At 36.6% G+C, this 27,488-nt stretch overlaps 1 protein-coding gene across 1 annotated transcript in view; it reads right to left on the bottom strand.

Annotated features, from left to right (window-relative positions):
• Positions 1–27,488, bottom strand: part of ERC1 (ELKS/RAB6-interacting/CAST family member 1) — a 516,249-nt gene that overhangs the window by 350,319 nt on the left and 138,442 nt on the right. The window contains exon 8 of the mRNA XM_047065409.1: positions 19,236–19,403. Within this exon, the coding sequence (XP_046921365.1) occupies positions 19,236–19,403 (168 nt within the window). The remainder of the gene's footprint in view (positions 1–19,235; positions 19,404–27,488) is intronic.

Consider the following 27,488-nt stretch of genomic DNA (forward strand, 5'->3'; position numbering starts at 1 on the left):
TCTATTTATTACTCTGACAAGTTCCTGCTACAAGGTCTCCTGGGAGACCTGTAAGAATAATCTTTATCATGATAGAGATCTGACCCTTTCCTATTTGCATGCTAACTACCATTTTCCAGTTTAAAATGTGTGCTCAGTCAAAACAGGGCACTCTGAACTAGAGCTTGTAAGACTCTGAGAGTATTTATATGGCACTCTATCAACAGCAAATGGACCCAGATAAACATAGATCTTCAAGTTATTCACTAAGTATTCAAACACAGTTAAAAGTCAAAGGAAACAGTATTTTAACAAAAGTCAAAATTACTTCTATATTTTACAAAGCACTACAGTATAAGCTCTTAAATAGCTCTTATTTATATTATATTACAACACTTAAAAACAAAGCATTTATCCAAAGGCTGTATTCTCTCAGGTCCACTGCTACTGCCAACATGGTAATTTTGGTAGAATAAGTTTCCACAATTCTCCAGATGAGGACAAGGCTATTTAAAATCACATCCATCCCTATCCTAGGAATGCAAGGTTGGTTCAAACATACAAAAATCAATCAATATAATGTACCATATGAACAGAATAAAGAACAAAAACCACACAATCACCTCAATAAATACAGAAAAAGCATTTTACAAACTACAACACTTTTTGGGGCACCTGGGTGGCTCAGTCGGTTAAGCGTCCAATTTCGGCTCAGGTCATGATCTCGCAGTCCGTGGGTTCGAGCCCCGTGTCGGGCTCTGTGCTAACAGCTCAGAGCCTGGAGCCTGTTTCAGATTCTGTGTCTCCCTCTCTCTCTGCCCCTCCCCCACTTGCACTCTGTCTCTCTCTGTCTCAAAAATAAATAAACATTTAAAAAAAATACAACACTTTTTCATGATAAAAACACACAATAAACTAGGAACAAAAGGAAACTTCCTCAACATGATAAAGGGCATCTATGAAAAAATCCAAAGTTAACATCATACTTAATGACGAAAAACGAAAACCTTTCTCCTAAGATAAAGAACAATTCAAGGATACAGGCTTCACTACCTCTATTCATCATCGTACTGAACAACTTGGGAATAGCAATTAGGAAATTTGAAAAAATAAAAGGCAGCTACATTGGAAAGGAAGAAGTATAACCATCTGTTTGCAGGTGGCATAATCTTACATACAGACAATACTAAAAAATCCACTAAAACACTGTTAAAGCTAATAAACAAGTTTAGCAAAGTTGCAAAAGGCAAAATCAATATACAAAGGTCAGTTGTGTATCTGCACACTAAAAATTAATAATCTGCAAATGAAATGAAAACAATTCCATTGGTAATGGCATCAAAAAGAACAAAATATTTAGGAATAAATTTAAAGAAGTTCAAGATTTATAAATTGAAAACCACAGAACATTGATAAAGGAAATTAAAGACAACCTTGAGAAGTTGAAAGATACTCCATGTTCATCAACTAAAAAACTTGATATTGTCTGGCAATACTCTCCAAATTGACGAGCAGATTCAACACAGTCCCTACCAAATTTCCAAATTTCTTTTTTACAGAAATGGACACACTGATCTCAAAATTCATATGGAATTAAAAGGGACCCCCAAAAGCAAAAAACAATCTTGAAAAGGAACAAAGGTAGAAGATTCACAATTCCCAATATCAAAACCTACTAAAAATCTATAGTAATCAGGGGTGCCTGAGTAGCTTCATCAGTTAAGTATCCAACTTTGGCTCAGGTAATGATTTCATAGTTCGTGAATTCAAGCCCCATGTCGGGCTCTGTGCTGACAGCTCAGAGCCTGGAGCCTGCTTCAGATTCTGTCTCTGCCTCCTTCTCTGTTCCTCCCCCACTCTGTCTGTATCTCTCACAAAAATAAACATTAAACAAAATTTTTTTTAATCTAGGGTAATCAAGACAGAGTGGTATCACACATGGATAGACATATACACCAATGGAATAGAATTAAGAGTTCAGAAATAGAATTAATGTTCAGAAATGAACACACATGTCTACAACCAACTGATTTTTAGCAAGGGTCCTAAGACCATTCAATGGAGAAAGAACAGTCTTTTTCTTTTTTTATGTTTATTTTTCAGAGAGAGAGAGAGAGAGAAAGAGAGAGAGAATGAGTGAATAGATGAGCAGGGGAGGGGCAGAGAGAGCAAAGACAGAATCAGAAGCAGGCTCCAGGCTCTGAGCAGTTAGCACAGAGCCCGATGTAGGGCTCAAACCCAAGAACAGCAAGATCATGACTTGTGGCCAGAGTCAGACACTTAACCAACTGAGCCACCTGGTGCCCCAAGAACAGTCTTTTCAACAAATGGTGCTGGGACAACTGGATATATCCACATACAAAATAATGAAGTTGGACCACTACCATACACCAAGAATTAACTTGGAATGGTCAAAGATCTAAATATAAAATCTAAAACTATATAAACTCATAGGGGCACCTGGGTGGCTCAGTTGGTTGAGCATCCAACTTCGGCTGAGGTCATGGTTGCATAGTTCGTGAATCCAAGCTCCATGCTGGGCTCGCTACTGTCAGCCTGTAGGTGCAGAGCCTGCTTCAGATCCTTTATCCCCTTGCTCTCTGCCCCTCTCCCACTTAAGCTCTCTTTCAAAAAATAAAATATTAAAAATAAATAAATAAAACTATACAACTCATTGAAGAAAATGTAGGAGGAAATCTTTGTGACCTTCAATTAGGCAAAGGTTTATTAGATAGGACACCAAAAGCACAAGCAACCAAGAAAAAATCAGATAGATTGACTTTCATCAAAATTTAAAACTCTTGTGCACCAAAGGACTCTACCAAAAAAGTGAAAAGATAACCACAGTAGGGGAGATATATTTGCAAATCCCATAACTGATAGGGGTGGAGTCTCCAATATATAAAGACTTTCCAGAACGCAACAATGAAAAGATAAATAGCTCAATTTAAAAATAAATAATATGAATAGGCATTTCTCTAAAAGATACACAAATGGCCAAGTACATGAAAAGATGTTCAACATCATTAGTCATTATGGAAATGCAAATGAAAACCACAAAAAGATACCACTACATATCTATTAGAATGGCTATTTATAGAAGAAAAATAACAGATGTTGATAGGAATGTAAAATCATATAGCTGCTTTAGAAACAGTTTAGCAGTTCCTCAAAAAGTTAAACTTGAAGTTAACATCATTTCCATTCCTAGATATATACACAAGAGAAATGAAAACACAAGTTCATACAAAAACTTGTATATCAATGTTCGTAGAATCATTATTCATAACAGGCAAAAGGTGCAAACAACCCAAATGTTCACAAACTGAAGAATGGATGAACAAAATGTGGTATATTCATTCCAATTCAGCCATTAAAAAGGAATGAAGACTGATGCCTGAATAAAGTACAACAATATGAATGAACCTAAAACCCATTACCTTTAAAAAGCCAGACACAAAACGCTGCATGCTGTATTATTACATTTATATGAAATATTCAGAACAGCCAAGTCCATAGAGAAAAAGGGTAGGTTAGACATTGCCAGAGGATAGGGGTTATGACTGCTAACAGGAATGGGTTTCTTTTTGAAAATGTTCTGGAATTGAATAGTGGTGATGGTTACACAACCTTGTAAGTATACACAAAACAACAGAATTCTACAGTTTAAAATGGTAAATTCTATGTTATGTGAATTATAGCTCTATTTTTAAAAACCCACTTAATTAACCCATAGTGCTGGCTTAAAAGTCAGAATTCCATAACACCCATCAATGAAGCATGAAACTTCTCTAAGCCTGAGATGTATTCTGTTTTACTCCCCAAATAACACAAAACAATTTAGCCAAGTTTCTCTATTCTTAACAGGCTTTAAAATCCTTTTGCATTCAATGTATCATCTACACACATATTCAGTCCAATTATCTTCTAGATGGCACTATCTTCCACATTAGAGCACTAATACACAAACTTTTCATCTAGACAGCTGTACTTCTCACCTGAGGTGAATCTTTAAAATAAATGTGTAGCATTAATTTACCTTCTGCTATGAGTCCACCCTTTGTACCTTTTTTTAACACCTTATTCCTTCGTACTCTTTTTTCATATTTTTATACCCTGTGATAATTCCTGAACTTGGTAAAAAAATTTCAATTGCTTAGAATTTTTTCTGATTTGAAGGAACTTGTTAGGAACAATGGATGATAGTAGAAACTCTATGAATAACAGATTAAAACACTGAGTAGAACACAGAAACAGAAAAGTTCCTCTTCCATTATGATTAATAAAGCTGCAACATCAAAAGACAACAAAAAAGAGAGGAGTTTTATCACCATATCTCTCTCTCACACACACACACACATACACACACACACACACACTCTCTCTCTCTGTCTCTCTGTCTCTCTGTCTCTGTCTCTCTCTCTCTCACTCTCATATTCTCAATCTCTTATTCAACATTTTTATTGAATTGGAGCAGATATTTTCCAAAGATGGCCACAGCAATACCTCCCACCTTACATGCTCTTCTGCAATGTGGCTTTGCCATGCCTCCATTAAGAACTGAAGTCTATTTCTTGACCCCCTGAATCAAGATCAATCCTGTGGCTACTATGACAAACAGAATACAGCAAAAGGAATCCTCTCACACTTCCAAACCAATTCACAGCATATAACCCTTAACTCATCAGGCAGCTTCTGCTTCTAACACCTGTGACTGTGGAAATCAGGTGGCACATAAGAAGTGTGACTACTCCCATCATGCTGTGGTATACCCAGGGCATATGCAGAAGCCCTGAGGCAAAAGACAACATGTAGCCATGTAGCCAGAGGCCAAGAAGTCCCTACGCAGAATGTATGCAAGTGAAAAAGCCAGCTTGGCAGTGGATCATCCAACTGCAGACACCCCTAGCTGTCACCAAACAAATCAGGGACAAACTACCTGAGAGCCCTTCCTAAATTCATGATTCACAAATAAGTAAACAATCTGAAATGGTACCTTAAGTCACTAAGCCTTAGAAATAGTTCATTTATATAGCAATAGGTTTTTCTCCATCTACTGTAAAGCAATGCTATTGCTGTTTTAATTGCTTATATCTGAAATTTATTGTTTCTAGATTATCAGAATTATCAGAATGTAGGGTGATGGGTGCTGTGTTTGTTTTATTGTTTTCATTTTTTCAGATAAAAATGTTCTGGAAGGAGAAGCGATGGTAAGCAGGAATATATCATAACTAAAACAATTTATAACACAGTAAACTTTCCATAGGAAATAACGCATCAATCATTACAAAATGTCACTTGTATAAGATCAACATCACTTAAAAATAGTTATCTGTTGACAAACTGGAAGTTAAATTAGACTTTCCAAGTTTAGCTGTTGACCTCCTTAAGGTTTACTTGAAAAAGAGGTGGCGGGGTGGGGAAAGGGAAGGTTATATGAAGACTGACTTTGTCTTCTCTTAATTTTAGCTTCATTAACAGCTGGGTTGTGACTTAAAAATAACATTTAGAAAACACTGCAATTAATCCTTATTAAAAATAAGATTTTTTTTTAAGGATATTAACTTTCTCGGGACGCCTGGGTGGCTCAGTTGGTTGGGTGTCTGACTCCAGCTCAGGTCATGATCTCATTGTCTGTGAGTTCAAGCCCCGAGTCGGGCTCTGTGATGACAGCTCAGAGCCTGGAACCTGCTTCAGATTCTGTATCTCCTTCTCTTTCTGCCCCTCCCCCCACTCACACTCTGTCTCTGTTTCTCTCTCTCTCTCAAAAATAAAATAAAAACATATACATAAATAAAATACTAACTTTCTCGGAGTAAAATTACTAAATGTTGTTTTTAGTATAAACCATATTCTCCTTTCCATTTTAAGGAAAAAGTGAAGAAATGAACACTACCTTAGTCAATACTATGAAGAAAACAAATAAAATATATTTAAAAACCTATTCTTTCTGACTTGCTACCCAAAACTTTCTCTGTTACCCAGTAGCAGAGAAAATTTTAAGAACCAATCTATGACCAAACAAACCAACTGCAACCTTCTAATTCTATATATTAATTAACTTTCTGCTACTCTTAAATCTAAACTCTACACACCAAAACCAACAAAACTGGAGAAACAAGTAAGGCAAAACACAGAAGTTACAGAAGCACAGACGGGAATGATGGTAACATCTGCATCAGCAAATTAAACTCCAAGCAACATTATCATTTATAATCAATCAAGCAAGAAGCTGTACAATTTTAACACAGATTTCTGAATGCAGCTCAGATTCAAATGCTCAATTACATTTTCCAGGTCAGTAATTTATTATAAAGGTAAGAAATTTACTGTAACACAAAACTACTTTAAACCATAGGGGAGAACCCTGAGAAGGAGGAGCCCAATGCTAATCCCATTGTACAGCATGCCTAGCCATCTGCTATTGTCCCATTTTATTCTCTGAGCACAGGGCTATTCCAGTGCACACAAATACATAAACTACCTAGAGAGTTAGAAGATTGTGGGTGGGCAGTGGTGGCTGAGACAGAGCCAAAAATAGTACAGAGTATGTGACTCACAATCCAGCCACTATCACAGCTGCTACTATTCTCAGAAAACAATGATTTTTTAAATGAATATCTAATATGCCAAAAGTAATGCCAAAGTAATATGCTTCCTGGCATTCCTTCTTAAATATTAAAATATTTAAATATTACTTAAACATACCATTATAAATATTTGTGAAAAAAAATGATTACAAAATGCAGATGTCAGAAATAAGAAAAAAGATGAAAGCAATTAACTTATCCCTCTTCCTTATGGACTAAGTCTCTGTATAAAGAAGCAAAGTAGGGGCGCCTGGGTGGCGCAGTCGGTTAAGCGTCCGACTTCAGCCAGGTCACGATCTCGCGGTCCGGGAGTTCGAGCCCCGCGTCAGGCTCTGGGCTGATGGCTCGGAGCCTGGAGCCTGTTTCTGATTCTGTGTCTCCCTCTCTCTCTGCCCCTCCCCCGTTCATGCTCTGTCTCTCTCTGTCCCAAAAATAAATAAACGTTGAAAAAAAAAAATTAAAAAAAAAAAAAAGAAGCAAAGTAGGTTAAGTGTGCAGAGTTAAGACTTTGCTCCAGGGATAGGTGACGTTCTACCTGAAAGGTTGTATCTCACTATCTACTGCAGATAAATTTCTAGTTTTTGACAGTAAATATTCAAGGCCAGAGAAAAGTGGAACTCTATTCGTTTCCTAAATAAACTAAAAGGAAAATAAAGATGAGTATATTCACTGAAAACTTTCTCCTTCCCAGTGACCAGGTAATAGGAGAGTTCATAATAAGAAAGAAAAGTCATTTGTAGACAGTGCTCTACCAGAACCTTGTAAGAATTCCTATTACAAAATGTTTGAAGAGCAAAGGCAGAATTCCAAGGCATGACAATGTGGAAAAGAACACTATTTCATGTTTTCATTCACACTGCTCTCTTAGCTTGGGATGTCTCACTCCTTTCCCATCTGCTTAGCAAATATTCATTCAATTTCACACAAGCTCAAATCTAAAATTCCTTGCTTTGTACCCACTATATACTATCTGTATCACCACTTCTTTGACTCCCAGAAATCTAAGACTTTAGATTTCTAAAGTCTTTCTAAAGTCTTTCTGGAGAGCAGAAACCACATCTTATTTGTCTTTGTACTTAGCACAGTGCCTACTATATAGTAGAAGGTACTATGCTGAATGGATGAATGAAGACAGTTTAGGAATACTGGGAAGCCACAAACACAATTTGACTATGCAACTATAAGTGGACGTGGTAGTGAAGAAAATGGAGAAACAGCAAACAATATTCCAGTGTATATAAATATATACATTGCTTAGAAATCTAGAAAAATGTATGGGTAGTGGTCCTGAAAAAGCCAAAAACAGTTGAGTGTATCACTGGCTCATAACCCAGGCATCACTATAAGAAAGAATTATACAGAGTGATCTCTCCAATTAACTCAGATTTTTTTTAAGCTTATTTATTTTGAGAGAGAGAGAGAGAGAGAGAGCACGAGCAGGGGAGGGGCAGAGAGTGAGGGAGAGAGAGAATGCCAAGCAGGCTCTGCACTGTCAACACATAGCCTGATGTGGGGCTCAAACTCAAGAACCATGAGATCATGACCTGAGCTGAAATCAAGAGTCAGATGCTTAACCGACTGAGGCACCCAGGTGCCCCAACTGACTCAGATTTTTAAGACAGATGTGTAAGAGTCTGAATGAGGAAGAGAAAGAAGAATCTTTAAAATGGCTAGACCTATAAATTTACAAGAATAAAAATTTTTAGATGACAAAAAGAGCTTTGAGAATTGTTTTGAGAAATAAATCTGACAGATGTACAATATACCACAAAAGTCTTTTCTGGCCCTATTCAATATATTATCACTTATATGAAAGTATAAAGAATATGCTCACAGATGGGTAGAAGGCATAAAATTGAAGGAGACAAACTAAATAAATCAAGATTCAAAAAGATCCTCAAAGATTAATTGGCTGAATTTAGCAAAGTAAAATTGAGTAAGAATAAACAATATTAACACCTTATATCTACAGTGTGTAACACTTTATAGGTTCCAAGGTACTTTCATACACATTACATCATTTAACAAAAACCTCCTGAAGTAACTATTATACCCTGTCTATAAATGAAAAAACTGAAGGTTAGTGAGTTTCAGAGAGTTGCCAATATCACGTATCAGCGAGGACCAAGAACAGAATATTCATAATGTTCTAATCATCTCTCTTGCAATTAGATCCAAAATTCCAACTGGTCAAGTAAAGTATGGAAGAAAAATAAGTTCAGACAAATAACTCCCCTCAGAAAAATTAAGGGCAAATGAGAACATTGAGAGGAACAGAAATATTTCACCTAGGAAAATAAGATGTGAGGGCTGTCCAAGAGCAAGCTCCCAATATCTAAAAAGTCATCCTACAGAAGGAGAATTATACTTATTCAATATGGCCCCAAGTTAATCTCAATCAGCAAACACTGTAAGTAGCCAAATTCTGGTTCAAGGATAAAGGATCAAACTGTCCAAGTCATTAATTCATCATAATTGGATACATTTGACCATAAGATGAATAAATCCACTTGCCAGAGAATTCATACAAAAAATTTTAATCAGACAGCTGAACCTCATCAAATAAGCCTCTACATCTGTATCAGACACTGTTTCAAAATGTACAAATGAACTTCTAGAGAAAGATGGCTCTAATTTTAGAATTATAAAATTAGGAACAAATTTAAAGTGAAATATATGAAAAGTTTTTTCTTTTTTTTTTTTAAAGATACTTTACTCTCTTTTTTTTTTGTTTCATGTTTATTCATTTATCTTGAGAGAGAGACTGCAAGCTAGGGAGGGGCAGAGAGAGGGGGAGAGAGAGATCCAAGCAGGCTCCACACTGTCAGCACAGAGCCTGATGAGGGGCTCAATCTCACAAACCCATAGATCATGACCTGAGCCAAAACCAAGAGTCAGTTTTTCTTTTCCAAAGAAAATACAGATATATACAAAGAGAGATGGGGTTTTTCTTCTTAAGCCTTTTTTAAGTTAATATTCAAACAAAGGGAAACTAATAAACACCAATATACCAACCATGTAAGTTTAACAACACTTAATCTGCTTAGTTATTTTCATTTATGTCAAATAATATTTATTATATACATATGTTATGAAGTATGTGAATAATAAGTTAAATACATACAAACTCATTCCCTATCTTAAGATAGTTACATATCCCTCCTTATGCCATTTCCCTTGCCTTCCCTACATCTAGAAGAATGACTCTGCTGAATTTTTATCCTAAACATTCCTTTGCCCTAAAATAAGAGGCTCCATTGTGTGACTATACCAAATTTACTTACTCATTCTTCTCTTAATGAACATTTGTAGACTGTTTCCCAGTTTTGTTTTGTTATAGCCAAACAAGGCTACTATGAGCATTCCTACACGTATACTGAAGTTCATCTAAGGTATCTGTATCGGGGAGGGTATGCTTATGTTTAACTTCATAACTCCTTCCCAAAATATTTGTACCAATTTAAAAATCCAACAGTGCTCTTCAAGAAAACCAGGTGCCATATTTATTGACACTTGATACTGTCACAGACTTCTTAATTTTCACCAACAGAGCATAAAAGTACAGGTATAAAATTGTATGTTAATCTGGTCTTATTTTACGTTCTCTTGGTTACAGTCAGGGTAAATACTTCTCATATTACCTATGTTTTACTTATATATACATAGGTTATAAAAGTACAAAAGTATGCATCCTGATCCAATATATGAGGGCATTCATAAGTACCAAAATTAAGTGTTCAACTCTGGGACAGAATGAAAGACAATACTATCAAGTAAAGATATGCCAAGGAACATAAACTGTATTTGAATTTTCACTTCTTTTTTTTAAGTTTTTAATTTATTGTGGGGGAGGTGGTGACTAGCAGAGAGAGAGAGAATGTCAAGTAGGCTCTGTGCTGTTAGCACTGAGCCCAACACAGGGCTCGATCTCACCAACCATGAGATTGTGACATGAGCTGAAATCAAGAGTAGAGTCAGATGCTTAACCAACTGAGTCACCCAGGCACCCCTGAAGTTTTACTTAAGCTGAGTAACTACCATTACTCATTATTCTCTATATTCTTTGCATCTCTGTAACAATTAGTTATAAAATGTAAAGACGATAATATAAATAACATAATAAGCAAGAACATAGAAAATATCATACCTATGACCTTTCTTGAAAACCTATTCAAAGGAATTCTAGGGCAATCAAGAATTAAATAAAAATTTAAACTTTGGGGTACAAAGCAGGAAGATGGCAGGGAAGACCCTAGGCTCACCTCCTCCCATGAACACAACTAGATAACTATCAAGTCATCCTAAATTCCCCCAAAATCAACCTGAGGATTGACAGAACAAATTCCACAACTAAAGGCAGAGAAGAAGCCACATCCACTGTGCAGCTCCTGGACAGAAGGCAAGCAAACGACCTGGGGGCAAACAGCATGAAAACAGTGATGTGAAGAACACCTGAGGTACACAGTGCAGAAATTATTCACTCTTCTTGGAGCGCTACCCTGAGAGGCAGCATTCATGGAGACACCTCTCTGGGAACAAGGGAGCTTACGAAGCCATTTCCCTCCCCTACCCCCTCATCTTAAACACAGAACCACCTGCAAGAGGCAGCACAGTGCCCAAAGGCTGACTAACTTGCTTACACTAAGCTCCATGCCCCTGGGCTCTAGTGGAACTGTCCTTCTCAGTCACCCTTGCCCCAACCCGAGCATAGCAGGCCCCTCCCCCAGAAGACCAGCACAAAGCCCTGCCCATACCACATCTCTGGACCAGAGAGTCTGGCAAGGCCTCAGTTACAGTGGATATGATGACAACTCTCATTTCACAAGCCAACCAGACCACACCTAGCTAAAACTCACCACATTCAGGCCAGAGACAAAACACTGCCCACAGGAGGCAAGGAGAGCCTCTTCAGATAACTGACCTGAAGGACAGAACAACCAGAACACAACAGCAGACTGCACAGAGCACACACCAGAGACAGTCCCTGAGATGCCAGACCCTGGACACTACCTTAACTCTTCTTCATAAATCCATTACTTTCAGGAGCAGGAGACATTAACTGGCTTTTCTAACACGGAGAAGAAGACAGAAACTTAGACGAAATGCAAACACAGAGGAATTTATTCCAATGAAAGAACAAGATAAAACCACGGCCAGAGATCTAAGCAAAACAGATATAAGGAACATGACTGATGAAGAATTTAAAGCAACAATCCTGAGGCACCTGGGTGGCTCAGTGGCTCAGTCAGTTGAGCATCTGACTCTTGATTTGATTTCAGGCTCCGTGCTGAGCATAAAGCTTGCTTAGATTCTCTCTCTTTCCCTCTGCCCCTCTCCCCCATTCACACACTCTCTCTCTTTCTAAAATAAAAAATAAAATACACATATCCTTAAAAAAACAAAGCAACATCATAAGGATACTCACTGGGTTTGAGAAAAGAAGACATCAGCGACACCTTTACCACAGAGATAAAAGAGCTAAAAAGAATCCATAAGAGAGAAGAGTGCAATAAATGAGACTAGAAACACACCTGATGCATTGAACAGCAGGCAGGAAGAAACAGAGGAATGAATTAGAAGAGAAAGTAATGGAAAGCGATGAAAATGAACAAAAGAGAAAAAAGAATTATGCAAGACAAGAACAGACTTAAGGAACACAGTGACTCCGTCAAATGTAGTAACATTTGTATTATAGGAGTCCCAGAAGAAGAGAGAGAAAAGGGGGCAGAAAAATTACTTAAAGAAGTACTAGCTGAAAACTTCCCTTATCTGGGGAAGGAAATAAATATCCAAATCCAGGAGGCACAGAGAAATCAACAAAAGCAGGCCAACACCAAGACATACTGTAATTAAATTTATAAAATACAGTGATAAAGAAAAAACTTTAAAAGCAGCAAAACAAAAGAACTCATTAACTTACAACAGAAAACCCATAAGGCTAGCTGGAGATTTTTCAACAGAAACTTGGCAAGCCAGAAGGCAGTACTATGATATATTCAAAGTGTGAATGGGAAGGGGCGCCTGGGTGGCGCAGTCGGTTAAGCGTCCGACTTCAGCCAGGTCACGATCTCGCGGTCCGGGAGTTCGAGCCCCGCGTCAGGCTCTGGGCTGATGGCTCAGAGCCTGGAGCCTGTTTCCGATTCTGTGTCTCCCTCTCTCTCTGCCCCTCCCCTGTTCATGCTCTGTCTCTCTCTGTCCCAAAAATAAATAAACGTTGAAAAAAAAAAAAAAATTTTAAAGTGTGAATGGGAAAAATCTGCAGCTGAGAACAATATATCCAGCAAGACTATCATTCAGAATAGCATGACAAATAAAGAGTTTCCCAGCCAAACAAAAATCAGAAGAGTTCATGAGCACTATAAGCCAGCCCTGCAGGAAATATTAAAGGGGACTCTTTGAGTAGTAAAAAGAAACCAAAAGTGACAGTATGAAGGCAGGAAAAACAAAAGCAGTAAAAATGAATATTTCTGTAAAAAACAGTCAAGGAACTCACATACAAAGGATATAAAATATAATAACATATACCTATAAATGGGGAGGAGAGGAGAAAAGAATCGGTTCAAACTTGAATGACCATCAACTGAATATAGACTGATATTTGCAGAACACGTTGGTAACATATATATATACAGACCTAATGGTAACCATACATCAAAAACCACTAATAAACATGCAAAGAATAAAGAGAAAGAAATCCAAATATATCACTAAAGAAAATCAGAAAAACATGAAAAAAAGAAAAAAATGAAAGGATCAGAAAAAATCTCCAGAAACACCCACAAAACAAGTAATAAATTGGCAATAAATACATATCTATCAATAATTAGTTTGAATGTAAATGGACTACATGCTCCAATCAAAAGACATGGGTATCAGAATAGATTAAAAATACAATATCCTTTTATGTGCTGCCTACAAGAGACTCACCTCAGACCTAAAGACACCTCCAGATTGAAAGTGAGGGGAGAAACATTTATCATGCAAATGATGTCAAGTAGCAGGAATAGCAACACTTATATCAGAGAAACTAGACTTCAAAACAAAGACTGTATGTAACAAAAGACGGAATGGCACTATACAGTAATGAAGGAGACAATCCAACAAGATGTAACAATTATAAATATATATGCACCCAACATTATTATAATGGCTTATAACACACTGGACCAGATGGATGTAACAGATATGTTCAGAACATTCCATCCTAAAACAGAATACACATTCTTTTCAAGTGCACATGCAACATTCTTCAGAACAGATCACATACTAGGTAACAAAAGAGGCCTCAACAAACACAAAAATTGAAGTCATACAAGAACCTTTTCTAACCACAACAGTATGAAACTAAAAGTCAACCACAAGAAAAAAGTCTGGGAAGACCAGAAATACATGGAGGTTAAACAATATGCTACTAAACAATGAATGGGTCAACTAAGAAATTAAAGAAGAAATAAAAAGTACCTGGAAACAAATGAAAATAAAGACACAATGGCCCAAAACCTTTGGGATGCAGCAAAAGTAGTTTTAAGAGGAAGTTTACTGCAGTACAGGTTTATTTTAAGAAGAAAAATCTCAGATAAACAGCCTAACCTTATGCCAAAAGGAGCTAGAAAAAAGAATAACAAATGAAGCCTTAGGGTCAGCAGAAGGAAGGAAATAATAAAAATTAGAGCAGAAATAAAATGATATGGAAACTAAAGAAAAAAAAATAGAACAGATCAAGGAAACCAGGAGCTAGTTCTTTGAAAAAATAATAAAATTGATAAACCTCTGGCCAAACTTGTCAAAAAGAAAAGAGAAAGGACCCAAATAAAATCGCAAAAAAGAGAGGAGAAATAACAACTAACATCACAGAAATACAAACAATTATAAGTGAATATTATGAAAAAATATATGCTAATAATTGGACAACCTAGAAGAAATGGATAAATCCCTAGACTACAAATTACAAGAGCTGAAACAGGAAGCAATAGGAAACTTGAATAGACCGATTATCAGCAAAGAAACTAATAATCAAAAATCTCCCAACAAACAAAAGTCCAGGACCAGATGGCTTCACAGGTGAACTCCAGCAAAAATTTAAAGAAGAGTTACTATTCATTCTTCTCAAACTATTCCAAAAATAAAAACTTCCAAATTCATTCAATGAGGCCAGCATTACCCTGATACCAAAACCAGATAAAGACATCACAATGAAAAGGAACTATAGGCCAAGATCCCTGATGAACGTGGATGCAAAAATTCATGATAAAAACCCTCAACAAAGTAGGTTTAGAGGGAGCATACCTCAACATCATAAAGGCTATATATGAAAAACCCACAGCTAATAACATCCTCAGTGGGGAAAACTGACAGCTTTTCCTTTATGGTCAGGAACAAGAAAGGGATGTCCATTTCTACCACTTATATTCAACTTAGTACTGGAAGTCCTAGCCACAGCAATCAGACAACAAAAAGAAATAAAAGGCATCCAAATAGGCAAGGAAGAAGTCAAACTTTCACTATTTGCAGATGTCATGATATTATGTATAGAAAACTTAAAAGACTCCATGAAAAAGACTGCTAGAACTGACAAATGAATTCATAAAGTCTCAGGATACAAAATCAATCTACAGAAATCTGCTACATTTCTATATACCAACAATGAATCATCAGAAAGAGAAATTAAAGAATCAGTCCCATTTACAATTGCACCAAAAACAATTAAGATACCTAGAAATAAACATAACCAAAGAGACAAAAGATCTATACTCTGAAAAACATAAAACATGGATGAAAAATTGAAAACACAAAGAATGGAAAGACATTCCATGCTCACCATTCAGAAGAACAAATACTGCTTTTTTTTAATGCTTTTTTTTTTTTTTTTTTAAGAGAGAGAATTTGAGCAGAGGAGGGGCAGAAAGAAAGGGAGACATAGAATCCAAAGCAGCTCCAGGCTCTGAGCTGTCAGCACAGAGCCCAACATGGGGCTCGAACTTCAGGGAACTCTGAAGTCAGAAGCTTAACCAGCTGATCCATCCAGACGCCCCAGAACAAATATTGTTAAAATGTCTATGTTACCCAAAGCAATCTAAACATTTAATGCAATCCCTATCTAAATACCAACAGCATTGTTCACAGAGCTAGAAAAACAATCTTAAAATTTATATGAAACCACAAAAGACCCTGAATACCCAAAGCAGCCTTGAAAAAGAAAAGCAAAGCTGGAGGCATCACAATTCCAGACTTCAAGTTATATTACAAAGCTGCCGTAATAAAAACAGTATGGTACTGGCACAAAAACAGACATACAGATCAATGGAACAGAATAGAAACCCCAGAAATGAACCCACAATTACACGGTCAATTAATCTTCCACAAAGCAGGATAGAATACCCAAAGGGAATGTCTCTTCAACAAATGGTGTTGGGAAAATTGAACAGCAACATGAAAAAGAATGAAATTGGACCACTTATACCATGCACAAAAAGAAATTCAACATGGACTAAAGACCTGAATTTGAGACCTGAAACCATAAAAATCCTAGAAGACAACACAGGCAGTAACTTCTTTGACATTAGCCATAGCAACTTCTTTCTAGATACGTTTCCTGAGGCAAAGGGAACAAAAGCAAAACTAAACTATTGGGACTACATCAAAATAAAAAACTTCTGCACAGCAAAGGAAACAATCAACAAAACTAAAAGGCAACCTATGGAATGGGAGAGATATTTGCAAATGAAATATCTGATAAAGGGTTAGTATCCGAAATATATAAAGAACTTATAAAGCTTAACACCAAAAAAATGAATAACCCAATTATAAAATGGGCAGAAGACATAAACAGACATTTTCCCAAAGAAGCCATAGAGATGTCCAACAGACATATGAAAAGATGTTCAACATCACTTATCATCAGGGAAATGCAAATCAAAACCACAATGAGATATCACCTCACATCAAAATGTCAAAATGGCTAAAACCAACAACAGAAGACACAATAGGTGTTAGTGAGGAGGTGGTGAAAGGAGAACCCTCTTGCACTCTTGGTGAGAATACACTGATGCAACCAGTCTGGAAAATAGTATGGAGGTTCCTCAAAAAGTTAAAAATAGAACTACCCTAAGATCCAGCAATCATACTACTTGGTATTTACCCAAAGAATACAAAAGCACTAATTCAAAGGGATATATGCACCCCTATGTTTATAGCAACCTTATTACAAAAGCCAAGATATGGAAGCAGCCCAAATGTCCATCAACTGATGAATGGATAAAGAAAATGTGGCATATATATACAATGGCATATTACTGAGCCATAGAAAAGAATGAATCTTGCCATTTGCAATGATATGGATGGAGCTAGAGAGTATGCTAAGTAAAATAAATCAGTCAGAAAAAGACAAATATGGTATGATTTCACTCATCTGTGGAATTTAAGAAACAAAATAAATGAGCAATGTAAAAAAAGAGAGGGGGGTGGGGAATGAGAGGGCAAACCAAGAAACAGACTCTTAACTATAGAGAACTGACAGTTACCAGAGGGGAGGTCAGTGGAGGGATGGGTAAAATAGGTGATGGGGATTAAAGAGGGCACTTGTAACAAGCACCAGATAATGTATGGAAGTGTTAAATCACTACACTGTATACTTAAAACAAATATTACACTGTATGTTAACTAGCTAGAATTTAAATTAAAAATTTAAAAAACAATTTAAAAAAAGAAAAAAAATTATACCTTGGCAATAGTTAGCTATGACACTGTGAAACTAGTAACAAACATTAAATTCACTTAAACACAGAAGTAAAAGCTAAACAATATGAATTATAATTATAGTAAAAATGTCTTTCCCCCTTGAAAAGCAACACATTGTAAATCCATAAAGTATTATGGATTCAATAAGACAACAAAGCTTACCAACAAAAAATCAAGATGGGAGAGATCATAAGTAAACTATTTTTCATAAAAAGTAGTCAACAGATGCAGATTTTTAAATTTGTTAAATCAAAAATACTAATTTGAAAATATATATGCACCCCTATGTTTGCTGTAGCATTATTGATAATAGCCTAATTATGGAAGCAGCCCAAGTGTCCCAACAACAGATGAATAGATGACTGGTGTATATATACATACAATGGAATATATTCAGCCATTTAAAAAAATGAAATCTTGCCATTTGCAATAACGTGGATGGAGCTAGAGAACATAATGCTAAGTGAAAAAAAAGTCGGAGAAAGACAAATACCGTATGATTTCACTCATATGTGGAATTTAAGAAACAGAACGAATAAAAAAAAAAACAGACTCTTAACTGTAGAAAACAAATTGATAGTTAACTGAGGGGAAGTGTGTAGGGGATGGATGAAATAGGTAAAGAGGATTAAGAGTATACTTATCACAATGAGCACTGACACAGGTATAGAATCGCTGAATCACTATATTGTATACACTGTATGTTACCTATACTGGAATTAAAATTTAAAAAGAAAAACTAAAAAATAACAAAAATTATTTTAAAAGTAAGCATGTCAGGAGAAAGAGTGATGAGGAGATTATATGCATAATAATTTAAATAATTTATCTTGTTGACAAGATATAGTCAACAGATATTTAAAGTGATCAAATATTTATGGTTACATACAGGAAGCAAATGAAAACCAAACTAATATACTATTGGTAAAATACAGGACATGGTCTTCTGTACTACAAAGAAAAGGTGAGGGACGCCTGGGTGGTTCAGCTGGTTAAGGGTCCAACTCTTGATATCCTCTCAGGTCATGGTATCGTGGTCGTGAGATCAAGCCCTGCATTGGGCTCCAAGCTGAGCATGCAGCCTGTTTGGGATTCTCTCTCTCCTTCTCTCTCTGCCCCTCCCATGCTCATGGGCACTGAATGAATGAATGAATAAATAAGAACTGAATGTGAGGTTTAGTAAAGAGAGTTTTATTCCTTGGCTATTGTTAGAGGTTAAAAATAAAAAAAAAATTTTTTACATTTATTTATTTTTGAGAGAGAGAGAGAGAGAGAGAGAGAGACAGAGCAAGAGTAGGGGAGGGGCAGAGAGAAAGGGAGACACAGAATCCGAAGCAGGCTCCAGGCTCTGAGCTGTCAGCACAGAGCCCAACGTAGGGCTCAAACCCATGAACCTTGGGATTATGACCTGAGCCAAAGTCAGACGCTTAACTGACTGAGCCACCCAGGTGCCCCAGGTAGAGGTTAAAAATAAACTGGAACAAGATCGAATATTTCTAATCTGTCATCTCAGTGGAGATGAACAATAAATACTACTGTCTACTATAACTGTTATCTCAAGAGTATCCCTTACTTAAGATTAAAAAAAGGGAGGGGAATAATTATTGATACTTTTCTTATTTACTCCAGAGTTAGCCTCTTACAATCATGAGGAACCTACAAGTAACCTACAAAGCGACCTATGAGGCACTTTTCAGAAACAGCAGCATCAAAAATACTATGGACACTAAGCGCATTTACTTTAAAAATTGAATATGCAGAGCAGTTTTAACAATCTACCTACTGCAACAACACTTTCATTTACTAACCATAAAAATATAAACAGTGGAATAAGAAAGAAACTTTGACAGAATTTAGGTATAACTTAGTGGTAGGAATGGGGATGTACGGTAAGTGTAGGAAACTAAACTCAGAACACCTGCACCTTACCTTCTTCTGAAGAACATTAACCTTTCGCTCCTTCACATCCAGCATGTCCTTGAGGTCATGTATCTCTCCAGCTTGTGTCCCCTTCTCCTCGGCCATATCCTGAATTTGTTTTGTCTTCTTATTCAGCATGGTTTCCTTCTCTTCTAAACGCAATCGGAGAGCATCCACCTAAGAATGTGACATTTTTACAAATGATTAAATGAAAAGAAAGGAATGTAATTCCTTCCAAATAGATGTGTACAATTGCCCAAATGATACTTATATAGTAAGTGTTCATTAGAATCAATAAAATACCACTCTAAATATAATCATTGCTGTTTAGAAACTAAACCATAAACCTTATGAGCAGTTTTGTAATAAAAATAAAATTTACATTAGTTAAATATATGATAAAGCAGGATAAATAGATCCGAATCAAGGGACAAAATGGAGACTTGTTATAAAGAGACTGAGTTTTGCCACTTCTATAAAAGTAGTATAATCTACAACTATGCTTCTCAAACTTTAGGTGCATTACAATCATCTGGAGGGTTTAAACAGATTGCCAGGCCCAGCCACCAGAGCTTCTGATTCAATGGGTTTAGGGCTCATGAATTAGTTGTGGGGTTTTTTTGTTTTTTTTTTTTAATGAATTAGTTTTTCCAACAAGTTCCCAAATGATTCCACACTGCTTTAGAAATCTAAAATTAGAAAGAAAACCCTAAGTATCAATCACCAAGCATGACACTTACTGTATCACATAATACAAACTAATGGTAGAATATGATGCTTTTTAGACAATCCCATAATGCACTGAGACATCTGTACAAAGGAAAGCAAAGGTCTATTTTCAGACCCCAAGCCTAGTCAGCTGAAGCCTAGCATCCAGTTACCTTTATCCCCCCCAAGTTTAACACTTCTCACTAAATATAATTTTCAAATAACTAGAAACCTAATAATAGTGCATATTTTTAAATCCACTCAAAGCAAATTTTATCAAGCATACTCACACATTAAATTTATTTTGGGTTTGTTTCTTTGTTTTGCTTTTCCACTAGATTTAAAGGTCAGCAAATAGTAACACATCTATTATAGCAAACGAGGGAGGTACATTTCTTTCATTTTAAGACAGTGTGTTGTTCAACAGAAATATGTTAAGTCCTATGCAAACCACAATGAAACTTAAGCTTTCTAGCAGCTACATTAAAAAATAAGAGATAAGGGGCGCCTGGGTGGCGCAGTCGGTTAAGCGTCCGACTTCAGCCAGGTCACGATCTCGCGGTCCGGGAGTTCGAGCCCCGCGTCAGGCTCTGGGCTGATGGCTCGGAGCCTGGAGCCTGTTTCCGATTCTGTGTCTCCCTCTCTCTCTGCCCCTCCCCAATTCATGCTCTGTCTCTGTCTGTCCCAAAAATAAATAAAAACGTTTAAAAAAAATTTAAAAAAAAAAAAATAAGAGATAAAATTAATTTTAATACTGTATCTTGTTTAATCTATCTACAATACTGTCATTTCAAACATGTAATCCATATTAAAAACTATTAATGAGCCATTTTACTTTATATTCTTTGTTTCATACCAAGTCTTAAAAGTCCAATGCATATTGTAATTTTTATTTACATCATATCTCAATTTGGACTACCATATTTCAAGTCTCAATGGCCACATGTGGACTGGTGGCTTCCACAGTGAAAGTGCAAATCTAAGACATCAAGTATATTTCTATAAAACATCTTTAACCTAGAACTTGTCCTATATTATTTTTCCTGGCTAATTAACCAGCCCACAAAGAAAAAACAGGTAGCATGAGTAATGACTCACATTTAAAGTACACCAAAACTCTCAAGGACAATCTAATATTATATCTAAACTATAAGGTATTTGAGACCCAATACTGTATATGGTAATACTTACTGCTATGTATTATGGAAAATATCCTATGAGACTAGTCTCATTTGAGACTGCTATAGTTAAGTCATTACATACTTACAAATTATGTTGGTCTGTGCTGGAAAGGAAAAACATGTAAATAAACCAAATTTTACTCTGCTAAACTACACTTCTACCAACCACTTCAACGTCACTAGTCCCACCAAGCCAGAAATTGGGGAAGTAATCTTTTTAGGCTCCATTTATAATTCTTTACCAGAAATTCTACCATGTCCCCTCAATAAATACCTGTCACTTCTAATTTTCCTGTATTCTATTTTAATAGGAAATATGGTAACCTTATTATATTCTGGAAAGGTCCACCTAAGAACTTTCAAACTCTTAAATTCTTATTTCTGAAACACAACTGTTTTCATTCTTCTAACCTACTAAGTCGTCTCTTTGTGCACAGCATAACCTCTGATCTAAAATCTCTTTTCTATCATTCATCCCTATTCTGGTTTTACTTCTTTTTCTCCCAGCCTGAACAATCATTCAACACAGCCTCATAGCACCTCCTTTTTATTTTAGTCATATTCATTTTACACATCTTTTCTTCTCTATTAAATGGTTATCTTCATTCTACTCTCAGACTTCTGAACCTTTCTGCATACGGTCACGTATGTGCTTGCCAACCATATCTACGGTAAATTAAAAATCCTCACAATTCTATCCTCAAGCATCATATCTTCTTCACTTGCATTCTCCCTGTGGAAAACTTCACTCTCCCCTGGCGACCTGGAAAACTGGGACTGAGAAAAAGTAGCTATAAATAAACAATAGCAGGAATTAAGATTAACTCGTCTGTCTCCAGATCCTCCAATCTTAACCACTAATTCTGTAATACACTACCTCACTAACAACTAGAGAAAAAAGAGTATATATGATTTCATATATGTAAAATTCTAGAGAATGTATATTAATTACAGTAATAGAATAGAACACTAATAGATCAAGGTTGCCTGGGAAGAGGAAGAGGGGGGAGTAGTAAAGAATATCAGGGAAAAGCAAAAGAAAGGAATTACAAGGAGGTACACGAAAATCTGTAGGACATATTCATTATCTTGACTGTGGTACTGGTTTCACAGGTGTGTGTGTGTGTCTCAAAACTCACCAGACTGTACATTTTAAATATATGCAGTTTATGTCAATAAATTTTTTTTTAATGTTTATTTATTTTTGCGAGAGAGAAAGAGACAAAGTGTGAGCTGGAGAGGGGCAGAAAGAGAGGGAGACACAGAATCCAAAGCAGGCTCCAGGCTCCAGGCTCCAGTGGTCAGAGCCCGATGCAGGGCCTGAACCCACGAACTGTGAGATCATGACCTGAGCCGAAGTCAGAGGCTTAACCGACTGAATCACCCAGGTGCTCCAATAAATTTTATTTTTTAAAAAGCAAAAGCAGAAAGTATGGTATTTATTAAGAAATAAACCAACAGACCTTTGCAAGAGAAACGGGAGCCAAGCTCACAGACCCACACATACAGGAACCCATACATATAAAAAAAACAGAGGTGATACTATAATCAGCAAGAAAAGGACAGAGTATTCAATAAACTGTCTTTAAACAATTGGCTACCCATACTGATGAAGGGGGTCAGATCTCTAACTCATACACAAAAATAAATTCTACGTAAATTAAAGATTTTATATTTGAGAAGCAAATCTTTAAAACTTTTAGAAGGAAAATATACGAAAATACTTTTAAATTTAAATTTAAATTTAAAACTTCTGCACATCATGATACTATTTTAAAGTGTTTTATTATTTAATCTGTATTTTATGTGCCTGAAATATTTCACTCTTAACAATAATACTAAGGAAAATACAGGAATATTGATAGTTGCTTTAAAAATGTAGATATTTTATAAGCTGGCAAAATTAAATAGGATCCAATACTGAATTTCAATTTTCAAAATTTATGACCATTTACAATCACTCCAAAAAAATTTAAATGCCTAGGTATAAGCCTAACAAAACTTATAAAGGATCTATATGCTGAAAATTACAAATAAGAAATCAAAGAAGATCTAAATGTGTTCTTCCCTTGAATACTTTATGAAATGTAAACGACATGTGTTAAGATAGCCAGCCTATTTAAAATTTTTCTCAGAGATATGGAAAACGAAAAGATTAAAGTGATTTAAAAAAAAATGTGTTTACTGACAAACAGTAGAACTACAATAAATAAAACCCACTGAATCCAAGAAATATAACAACTAAAAATATACAGTTTTGGTGCCTGAATTCAGCACTAAAGACCTCAGAGCAAGAATTAAAATTCAATGCAAAAAAGATTAATTACATGATTTCCCCAATAGTCCTTTCTAAAGTGCAAGATGACAAAAGTCTTTACATTTCCTTGGTTTTCCATCACCAACCTATTAAAATCAGAAACACTCTACCATGCAAAGAAACAAAAAAGTCCACAAGACAATGTCAGAACTGAATATTGATTCAATTTGAAGAAATGGACCACCACCACAGAGCAAAGACCTTTGTGGAATATGAAATTCACAACCAGGCTGCTTAAGATGCCAAAAGAGCCCATTGACCCTTATCCACTTGGCATTCAGGCACAGCTCAAGCTGGCCTGTGTGGCTACTAATCCTATTTGACAGTATCAGATTTGGTTCCTATTAGCTGAATCCATTACAGGGCATCAGTCACGGTGATTCAAGAGGGTGCTTATTGAAATCACTGACCCTTCTGCACAGTTAAAGAGGTCAAAGTCTTAAAAAAGTACACGTCAGAAAATTTAAAAATAAATCATATATTAAATCATTTGCACCTAATTTCTACATTCTCATTTGTATTTTGTATACTGCATATTCTACTTCTCTCTTTTTTAATGCTTATCTATTTATTTTGAGAGAGGGAGAAAGACAGCAAGCAGGAAAGGGGCAGAGAGAGATGGAAACAGAGAATTCCAAGCAGGCTCTGCGCTGTCACTGTCGAGTCCAATGCAGGGCTCAAACTCATGAACCATGATATCATGACCTGAGCGAAAGAAGTGGGACATTTAACTGACTGAGCCACCCATGTGCCCCTGAATATTCTACTTCAAACACATATACTACATATCCCAATAAACACAAGCAAAGACAAAGCAACCTCCTAAAAGACATTTCACTCAATACCCTGAAATATATTACTGAATTCTTATTATAAAGGCAAAAAGTCCAGACATTTAAATTTGTAGATGTCTTAACTGCCTAATTTCTTTGTCTCTCAGTTCTTCTCAGCATTAATTTCAGAAAAATGAAATGTTTTCCTTCTGTGGCTAAGAAATCAGAATACAGCAGAAATACATCCCTCAGCATTTCTAAATGTTTCTCATTCTGTTGGTACCAAAGTCTCATAGGACAATAACTATAAGACTTCATATTTCTGCTTCTTTACCAAAAGTACCTAGATATCCTAGCTGCATTTGTACATTAGATCCCTCACTCAGCTAAGTGACCTTGGAAATGTGCCAGTGCTAACCAGTCATAGATACCTGCATGCCATTTTGAGGGAATGTCAGGTATGAGACCCACAGGAATTGGTGACTGAAAAAAAGTAAAAAATGAAAACTCTTGTATTAAACATACAAACCTTCAGTGTAAGAGTAGCTGGAAATGCAGGCTTTGGTATAAAATAGATCTCATATAACAAATACTAGGTACAGAAATACTCAAGTCCATAGTAATTAGAATTACTAAATGATCTTGTCTTTACCAAGTATTCAATTCGAATCACTTACTGTAATACACTTTTTCTTGGTCTACTTTTTTTGTGCAATGAAGAATTTAAATGTGTTTGTCTGGAGATCTAAGATAAAAATAACCACAAAAACCACTCTGCTACTACTAGATTAATTGCTCTGAATTCTACATTGATCTTTTTGGTTTGGAGTGAGCTAAGTTCATAGTACAATTTTGTGTGAGGTCCATATTTTGCAAACCACAAAAAAACACATTCAGGAAAGCCCCTCAGAGACGAGCTGGACACATAATCATCACCCTAATACCATTCCTGGTAGGAGGAATAAGACCTTGTTTATTCACATCAACTGCACTGGAGGAACAGCATCCACCTAGCTTGCCAAGCGTCAAGGTCTGTGGCAAACAGGTTATGCCAACTTCAAAAACACAGAAGGTTTTTCTCTACAAGATTTTCTCTACCATTGGACATGAACAGAAAAATGGCTACCCGGCTCTTCTGGACTTACTTCTGATCAAAAGCTATCAACTCTCTTAAGCTATCTTATTTACATCATGAATCTAAATACACAATAGCAGTAGTAACTGCATGGATACAATAGCTTGTTTACCAGAATTCCTATCTTGGCTTTGCCATGATTCACTCCTTTCTGATTCTCTGACCACAACTTTTCAGTTTTCTTCGCTGGCTCCTCTGTCATTTTCCCCTCCTCACATCTCACTTTATATAACTTCCTCTGGAGAAACCAATTCAATCCTAGGCTACAGACACCACATCCATTATGACAGCTTCCAAATCTTTATTCCTAACCTCAACCAGTTCTAAAACCCTGAGATTTTAACAAAATATTCTACTTAACCCAGATTTCCACTGAATATTTAGTTTAGACTGAGATTTTGGAGTTCCTGAGTGGCTCAGTTGGTTGAATGTCCGACTCTTGACTATGGTTTAGGTCATGATCCCAGGGACAGGGGATCAAGCCCAAGTCAGGCTCTGTGCTAAATGTGGAACCTGCTTGGGGTTCTCTCTCTCTGCCCCTCTCCCCCTGCTCACACTCTAAAATGAATACAATAGAATAGAATAGAATAGAATAGAATAGAATAGAATAGAATAGAATAGAATAGAATTTTTTTTAGAAACTTTTCCTTTAAAGAACCTTTAAAGATCCCCTAATGAGGTCAAACATTAATGTAGATTAAATCTGATGGTGTTTATTATATTACTTTCTGCATTTCTTTCTGTATTTGGCAGTATTTCATAAACTTTTTAAAAATTACTAATCTAAACTCTGTATTTTAAAGCTGATGAGGGGCACCTAGGTGGCTTGGTCAGTTAAGCATCCAACTTTAGCTCAAGTCATGATCTCACAGTCCGTGAGTTCAAGCCCTGTGTCAGGCTCTATGCTGACAGCTCAGAGCCTGGAGCCTGCTTTGGATTCTGTCTCCTCCCTCTCTTTGCCCCTCCCCCACTCATACTCTGTCTCACTCTGTCTCTCAAAAATAAATAAATGTTAAAAAAAATTTTTTTTCAAGCTGATGAATCAATGCCCAAACTAAGTGACTTGCCCAAGATCACTAAGTATAATTTCCTATCACCACATTTCTCATTAATCTCATCTAGAACAGAGGCTGAATGAAGGACGCTGGACCACAAGACTGACAACACCCACAAGTAAACGTTTTTTTATTTTTTTTTTTATTTTTTTTTTCAACGTTTATTTATTTTTGGGACAGAGAGAGACAGAGCATGAACGGGGGAGGGGCAGAGAGAGAGGGAGACACAGAATCGGAAACAGGCTCCAGGCTCTGAGCCATCAGCCCAGAGCCTGACGCGGGGCTCGAACTCCCGGACCGCGAGATCGTGACCTGGCTGAAGTCGGACGCTTAACCGACTGCGCCACCCAGGCGCCCCAGTAAACGTTTTTTTAAATTTTTTTCAACGTTTATTTATTTTTTTGGGACAGAGACAGAGCATGAACAGGAGAGGGGCAGAGAGAGAGGGAGACACAGAATCAGAAACAGGCTCCAGGCTCTGAGCCATCAGCCCAGAGCCTGACGCGGGGCTCGAACTCACGGACCGCGAGATGGTGACCTGGCTGAAGTCGGAAGCTCAACTGACTGCGCCACCCAGGCGCCCCAGTAAACGTTTTTTTAAAAGGCTATTTTGGCAAACAGCATTGAGCTGTTTAAAGCCTTATACCTGACAAAAAGTTGAAGAGCTCAGAGAAACATCAAAAAGGCCAAGGATGTAGATATGCCTTTCCACAGTAGTTTATTTGTACTTTACTCACGAAGACACACACACAGAAAAGTTGCAAATTTAGTCTAAAAAACCAATGTCAATATTGTCTCCACCTGAAAATTCATAGTAAAGACAACACAATAACAACTACACAAAGTATATAGTAATAAGCTATATTCAGCTATGTAGCCTCAGTAGAAATGTTAATGTTGGTCTCTGCAAATCTGATAATGCAGGGCAGTTGGCCAATCTAGTTCTTCTACCCTGACCCCTCTAAGCCAACATATCTGTAACACTTCCTTACTCTGGTACCAGACTAAAATTAAGTAAACCTTATAATCGTGCCGGAAACCCTTAGAATCACAGAAAGAGACCATTTCCTCATTGGAAGGACCTGGTAAGCTT

The sequence above is a fragment of the Lynx rufus genome, unplaced genomic scaffold (genome assembly GCF_022079265.1).
Source record: "Lynx rufus isolate CCGP_SWC_20201006 ecotype Redwood Valley unplaced genomic scaffold, mLynRuf1.p SCAF_7, whole genome shotgun sequence".
In the NCBI taxonomy this organism is placed as follows: domain Eukaryota; kingdom Metazoa; phylum Chordata; class Mammalia; order Carnivora; family Felidae; genus Lynx; species Lynx rufus.